The sequence below is a fragment of the Bipolaris oryzae genome (assembly GCF_000523455.1).
Source record: "Bipolaris oryzae ATCC 44560 unplaced genomic scaffold scaffold_21, whole genome shotgun sequence".
In the NCBI taxonomy this organism is placed as follows: domain Eukaryota; kingdom Fungi; phylum Ascomycota; class Dothideomycetes; order Pleosporales; family Pleosporaceae; genus Bipolaris; species Bipolaris oryzae.
Genome location: NW_006911297.1, coordinates 152,846 through 160,132, shown reverse-complemented (window position 1 = coordinate 160,132; position 7,287 = coordinate 152,846). Strand labels below are relative to the sequence as shown.

The following is a 7,287-nucleotide window of genomic DNA, read 5'->3' as shown; positions in this document are numbered from 1 at the left end:
ATTGAACCGATGCTTGTGACTAATTGTTCGAACTGCGCACCTTCCTATAGGATTGACGTGTATTAAAAACAATATATACGTATTGTAGGCGTTCATAAGTAGTGTACAGCTCCTCAAAATATGCGTGTAGAATCTTGTGCAGACCCTGCTTGCGAGTCGACGACGATGTGTGTCTAACTGTTATAGCAGTTTTCGGCTTTGGATAAGGTGCGTGTGGTCAAAAGGCAGGTCGGTTAGCTTCGATTCCTTGACCTTTTTTTTTGCTGTTGCAACACTTGTTGAATTTGTGTGCCCTTGTCGCTCAACGCTGTAGTGAGCCATTCCAACGGGTCCTTGTCCCATGCAAAGTGTATGCTGATGTGCGCACATGGCACGAAACTGACAAGAAAGACATAGCACTGAAGTCATACTGGTCAGGACAGTAAGCCTCGGGGCTTAGATTGTTGTTCAATGTTCCAAGTATTCGGCGCAGATTCTGTCTTCTTCTTGTGATCTCAGAGATGGCCAAGATAGATTGTGTCGCCAGCACGAGCATTAAACGCAAAGCTGTTTAGGAAAACATGTGCGCATAGTCCGCCATGAGCTGTTGGCAAGTAGAACAATTTGGGCCATCGCACGCTTGGATTCGTTCCACTTGACTGCCTTGGGGAGACTTGTCTGGTCGGCTTGGTTGGCTTTGTCAACGTGAAAGAGTGTTTTCATGGCCGTCAATTCGCGGTTGTCTAGTTTGAAGACTTGCAGGGCGTTCTCTTCCTCAGCAGCAAGAACTATAGTTATCGGAGGCCGATTGGCCATCGCGGCGTCTGGAGTGCCTTTCGTCTTTGGCTTGGTTGCTGCTGGTTGTCTCAGAAGGAGCAACGAATGCAAAGAGAACTGAGTAGCGCGCTGTATATAGAATAAATATTCTCTTCCAGCTCTTGCTAGAATGCGACAGTTTGAACTTGTATGATTGATTCTTTCGGGCTTCTTCTAGGAGACTTATCTGCTGCTTAGGGAGTTGTCGAAGGAGTTTATAGACGTAATAAAGGAGACGATGCGATTCGTTTATAATCGAAAACTGAGCTGTTCTTATACTCGTTGTAGCCGCCATCTCAACTGCTGTGTGATTTGTCGACATATTGATGTCATGATTGCCTATTGAGACTATGCTTATCGTTGCTATTGTTTTCCCATGGCCGTTGTGATTGCGATTGTGATCGTTCATATGGTTGCTACTACAATCGCCATAGCATGTCCCACGAGAACATTCGACTCGTTTTCAGATACGCAAACACAATCAATAGTGGGTAACCCCACTTATATGTTTTTGGGTCGAGAAATTTTCCAAGCGTCATGTTCACCCGTGTGGGAGTTCGTCACCTGTCCATGCGCCGTCACACTGTGAATGCACTGCTAGACTCAGAGTACAGTAGGAGTGCTAGGCTTAAGATTCAATGCCAGAATAACCCCAGATTTCCACACCGGAAGAAACACCAACCTAGCACACCGCCAAATTGGAAATGCATTCGCAAAATTGAGCTCGGACATCACCAACGGAGAATAGCCCCCACAGCTGAGTTCAGCCCTGCCAGCCCTGCCAGCCAGCCACTCGTGCGCTCCCTACACACGTAAATGGATTCTGTATGTACAAAGCTCGCTACGATGAATCGTACACGGAAAATAACCTCTTCTTTCTCCCAACAATCAAAAAAGCAGCCACCGGAGGAATCCAGACCCAAAACCCGATAGCCCCTTCCCCCTTCCAACGCGAACGCGAATAGGCACAAAAAGGACCAAACAAGCATTCATCCTTCCCGCTTCCGCAAATAGCAAAGAAAAGGAGATTCCATCAAGAAAAGCAAAGACGCGTGACAACAGCATCCAGCCAAACGGGGCGGTCGTGTAACTCTGGCTTTGTTTTCCCAGCCTAACTGCATACAAGCCCACGTAGGTAAGCGAATGGACTAGGGTGGTTTGGCACTTTTTTTCTTTTTGTCAGCCATCTCCTTGCCTCGCTTGCCCTACCTTGCTGCAGGTGTAAAAGGCGATCATCAATGCAGGTTAGCGGGCCGGACGGCGGCGCAAACCAAATGCCGGGTGTTCCGGCTATTAGGGAAACAACGCAGACCAAACAACCAAACAAAATAAAAATAAACATAGTTTGGTATAGCTGTAACATTCGGATTGGTAATTAGGGTTTTTATTCTCTAGCAAGTTCCAAATGATTGCACCGACTCATATTTGGGCGCGTAGGTCTGGTGCTTACTCGCTCGCTCGGTCATGTTTCAAACACAACAAGGAGAGATGTTTCAGTCTTGATGTCGGCAAAATAAACAACGCCCATGGATTCATAATGGCGGTATTTAAGATGTAGGGGGTGAGCGAGTACGAGTGCGAGCAAGAACGCAGAGATTCGTATTGTTAATGAGAAATAATCATGTCTTCTAGAGTATGAGTGAGGGAAGAAGGAAGGTAGGTACATGCACCAAGTCATTGGCTTCGTCCCTTGCAGATGGGCAATAGTATATGCATACGTGTGGCTGATAGTGGTGGCGTCGGATAGCGGCATATCGCTTTGCAAGATGTATCAACGTGTTTGTCTCTCTGATGCAAGCGAACATGTATAAATAGGGCGTTGGATAGTGAGATGTCTCATTGGTTGGAGAGTGCAGATGAGAACTGTTGAGTTTCTTCTTCTATAGCCACGCGGGTGGCACAAGTGGCGTGTTGTTGAGTAGCATAGATCCTGAAATGGAAGTGTGGAAATTCCGAAAGCAACATATGTGTTCTGCTTTAGCGTATGAACATGGCATTGTGAGAAACAACTGGCTAGAATGAGCACACGAAGACTGGACACGGCATGACCAGCACATCCGTTCAGCTCAGCCTCGTCGAAAGTCTTTTAGGCCATGCCGATGGAGCATACCGTCACCTGACAATGTGGCTGGACTCTTTCTAAGGTCCAGAACCCTCATCAATGGCCAGCACGTCCATACACTTGATGCATGAGCGGGGTTGCAGGTTTTAAGAGTGGATCATCTTGATCTGACGATGGCATTATGCTGAATGTGTACAGTCTTGGAGATCTAGAGCCGGACCCTCACAGTCACCAGACGCAGCTCTCCAGGTCTCATCGGCCTCACCTACATTTGACCCGACCCTACGCCTTGCAGGCTGTGGCGAATATGCAGGTATGGCTGCAACGGAACGGCACGGCCATAGAGTGCCCAGAGCGCCTCTGGAGTTGTACGCGAGGTCGATTAGTCTGTGTAGTGTACTGTGGGCGGGCTGAGTGAAGACTAGACTACATCCCAAAGCAGCGGTGTGTTTCCGTGCTGCTACGGCTTGGGGAACAAACCAAGCTCACTAGTTACACCCTATTCCCAAGCGAACAATGGAGAAAACGATTTCGCAAAGCCATGGTCTTGGAGGCACCGAGAGCGTGGATAGGCGAGTAATCTAAGCCCAGCCAACGGTTTCCATGGTTGTCGCTCGCCTTGCTATTGAACAACTATGTAAGGCATGCGTAGAGTGACACTTTGGCATCATATCTTGCATAAGCTCGCTCTGGGATACGAGTGGCATTGGCAAGGTTGCTAGAAATCTTCTGGCCCACATTGACCGGTACCGGCGCTTGACGTCTGGCTTGTGAAGAGTGGTAGTCGAGCACACCTCAGGCGAGCCGCATGTAGTGGCTGGAATATTGTGGATCATGCTCGTGATGTGCTAGGTATGAACACGATGATTTGGTTTCAGCCTTGGTGTAGCCAAACAGCAGAGGTGGGGGAAGCGCCTAGCATTCCATGGGCCTAGGCTTTGCGCCGATAGATGCACGTTCGAGACTTTAGTGAATGTGTATGTGTAGGCAATTTGTGATTGTCATGGCACGGTACTCAGTCAGAGTGACGGAAAACGTCGCGCATTGACCGGACGCCCTCACTCCAGCAATTGTTAAGTGTGCTCTTATTTTGTGCTGGAATAATTCAAAAGTCTCTTGGATCGGTTGAAGCCAGCCACATGCTCAGTGGTGGGTTTCTGACTCGGAATGTTAAAGGCCTCGGAGTTGGTTAGCGTCATGCAAGGAACAAGGTTGCTAGCATAGCCTCGTGGCTTGTTGTGACCGTGACTGCCACGTTGGAGAACGGGACTAGCCCCGCATCTCAGCTTGCGTCTACACAAACCACCATCGTGGCAGACAAAAGACTGGTCGGACTTGAGCGATGGCTGATGCAGTGTCTAGGAGGGCGGAGCGAAACGCGCTAAGGGTACATACCGTGGGGGGGGGGTATACGTATGATGAGGTGTTTTCAAAGTCAAATCAGGACGCACAAAGAAGAATCAGTGACGACACAAGCAGACGAACTTGGCGATATGAGAGCTAGAAACAAAATTCATCCGACCGCGTGGTTATCCTCTTGGCTGGGTCGTGCCCATGATGCTCATCAATCAGTTGGCGTGAACAGAGGTCCGCAGCGGTGGGAGAACGAGGCCAGGGCCGGGTGCTGTCCATGATGCTGGACCAGTCGGTCGGATAGTCGACAGAAATAGCGCCGCATGTTGCAGGGGACATCGATGTGTGCTAGCTCGCGGTACTAGGCACAATGGCTCAATATTGTCATGTTGACGCCAGTTGTTGACCGCTCGCCTGGGCATGTTGGACGCGCGCCGCTGCATATGCGAGTGTGCAAGCGTTGGGCATTGGAGCGAAGGAGAGCGCGCGCGTGCGTGTGTGTATAGTGCACTTGGTGCGTAGAGTCAGACGGCGGTCCAGTGATGGAGTAGTATGCGAGGCGACGGGCCTTTGGTCACGTCAGGGTAACTGATACGAGATATTGGACGCTGCAGAAACCAGCGTGCTAGCCGATGCGCTAGGCCAGGAACAGCAAGGTTGGTCTAGCTTGTTTGGGCCAAGCGAGTCCGTTTGGGGCTGGCGGCGTGGGCGCGGTGCCTGAAAATCGCTACGCTTATGAGAGTTGAGACGAGCTATCTCCCGTCCTTGGCAACAGGACCCCCAGCCGACATGGACCTGTTCATTGTTCGTCTGATAAGCTTTGGCCTCAGTCTCTCTCCCCATGCTATTCTGGGTAGGCTTTTTTGACGCCCCCATGACCGCCCTGCCCAACGCCTTCGGTGAGGGCGACGTATCCAGCTGCCGGCCGCGTCTGTGGCTTGACCACTCGTACCACTTTGGCAATGGCATTCCCTGCGCATCCCCATCGGCACACAGCCCTGGTACCCTTCACCATCACTGAGCATGTACGCCACCAAAGCCAACAGCCCACGGCTCCACGACCCATTTCCCATCTTTCCCAGTCGCCATGCTCTGCATGGCCTCCCGATCTGGCAAAGTCGTCAAGCCTCGCCGTCACAGAGCCCAGGCTCTGGGGCATGGCTAGCAACACCAGCGGCTTGCTGCTAGCACCATTTCACTTGGTCCAAGTTTTGAATCATGGCTCTATCACGATGCCCATCCAACTTGTATAAGTAAGACGTCCCATCCCGCTGGTTGAACATCATCATCATCATCCAACGCACCTCACAACCTTCACTCCCAACTCACTTCCTCTACTCCAAAACCATCTTTCAAGATGCGCAACGTTCTCCTCGCTGTTTCCGCCATCAGCGGTTTGGCTGCTGCCCTTCCCCAGAGGCCCAACTTTGAGGCTGCTAAGGCTGTTCCTCTGCCCAGTGTCGAACACCTTAAACCAAAGGTTGATGAGAAGCCAAACGCCCCTATCAAGTACAACCAGCCCGCCGCCGTCCAAGAGGTCAAGCAAGATGTCAGCAACAACGGTGTGCAGACCAGGAAGCGTTCGACCTCTTGCAGCGGCACTCCGGAGGCAGGAGGGTAGGTCGATAATGTAGAATCTCATGGTCAATCCAACCAGCTAACCATAAATGCAGTGCTGCACCTCTTCCCGGCGATGGCTCTCCTGCCGCCTACCTTTCTACCACAAACAATGTACTCAAGGACAGTGCTGATGGAGCAACTGCTCCCGCCGGCTACACCGAGGCTTTCAAGGGCCTTAACAAAGCCACCCAGCAGATTGGTTACTTGACCTACAAGAACATTGAGACTGGCGGTTACAATGTCCAGGAATGCGCCAACTTCTGTGATAGCGAGAAGTTCTGCCTTGGCTTCAACATCTACTACGAACGTGATCCCAAATACGCGCCTTCCTCTTCCTGCACGGATCCTGAGCCCCAGACCAACCTCAAGTGCGCTCTCTTCGGATACCCCGTCTCCGCAAACACCGCTGTCAATGATGGCCAGTACCGCGAGCAATTCCAAGTTGTCATTGCTGGTAGCAACGGTAGGTTTACTTTGTCCTCTCTTAGTGTCTTTAGCTTATATCAAAACAGGATACTCTAAGCGCCAAGATACCACCTGCAGGGATGCTCCTGTTGTGTCCCGCTTCAATGCACCAACCCAACTTCCCGCTGCTATCGATGCTCCTTCCATCACCAAGAACGGCCAAGAATACAGCACCTACAATGGCATGCGCCTCTTCAACGAGAACCCCTACGATCCCAGCCTTTGCGCTGCTGCTTGCGAGGCCCAGACCGCTTTCGATAAGGAGCACCTCGTCGATGACAACGGCGAGTACAGGCCATGCAACTTCTTCACCTCTTACATCTTGACTCAGAACGACGTTCCTCTCGGAACTTACTGTGCGCTCTACACTCAGAACTGGAGCTCTTCATTTGCCACTAACACTGGCTACCACTGGGAATCCGATGAGTACCGCACCATTTGCGCTGCTTCGTACAGCCTTACTGCCCAAGACAGCGGCCGCATCGCTACACCTGCTTAAGAGGCATAACACGAATTGGGTGATGGGATGAAACGGGGTTGTGAATGATGGTTACTAGGATGTTACGCATGATAATGGTTCATTTCTTTGTTTAATGATCTAATATAATGACTTTTCTAAAAAATCTGCATCATCTTTCTTTGGTGCTTGTGATCAATGGTATTAATTACAAGATAGTGACAGCATGAAAGAGCATGCTCATCATCGAGTTGGTATCAAATCAAATGATAACTTGTGCATGCCAATTTTCTACTTGCAGCTCGAGTATCCTCTGCGAATTAGTCCAGACACTACGCAGGCTCACTTCCACATGAATAGCCAGCGACGTTACGAAGCAATTGCGGTACACGATGTGGGTAACATCAGGCGTACCACCTTCCGTAAGCAGACTCGACAACAGAACCCAATCAGGATACTCCAACGCGGCCCGCACCAGCGATCATTTGCAACCATGGGAAAGCATGATGACAAATATGTACAACCGGTCATGATG

At 50.5% G+C, this 7,287-nt stretch overlaps 2 protein-coding genes across 2 annotated transcripts; one reads left to right on the top strand and one right to left on the bottom strand.

The window, feature by feature from the left end:
- Positions 1–5,054: 5,054 nt before the first annotated feature.
- COCMIDRAFT_23620 (uncharacterized protein) lies at positions 5,055–5,369 on the bottom strand (the record flags this gene model as incomplete). Its single annotated transcript, XM_007686628.1, has 1 exon — positions 5,055–5,369. The coding sequence occupies one exon, from the start codon at positions 5,367–5,369 to the stop codon at positions 5,055–5,057; it is 315 nt and encodes a 104-aa protein (XP_007684818.1).
- Positions 5,370–5,567: 198 nt separating this feature from the next.
- Positions 5,568–6,794, top strand: COCMIDRAFT_33926 (uncharacterized protein; the record flags this gene model as incomplete). The annotated part of the gene is made up of 3 exons (XM_007686650.1): positions 5,568–5,827; positions 5,884–6,293; positions 6,343–6,794. 3 exons carry the CDS (start codon positions 5,568–5,570, stop codon positions 6,792–6,794), a joined length of 1,122 nt encoding a protein of 373 aa, XP_007684840.1.
- Between the last annotated feature and the right edge of the window lie 493 nt (positions 6,795–7,287).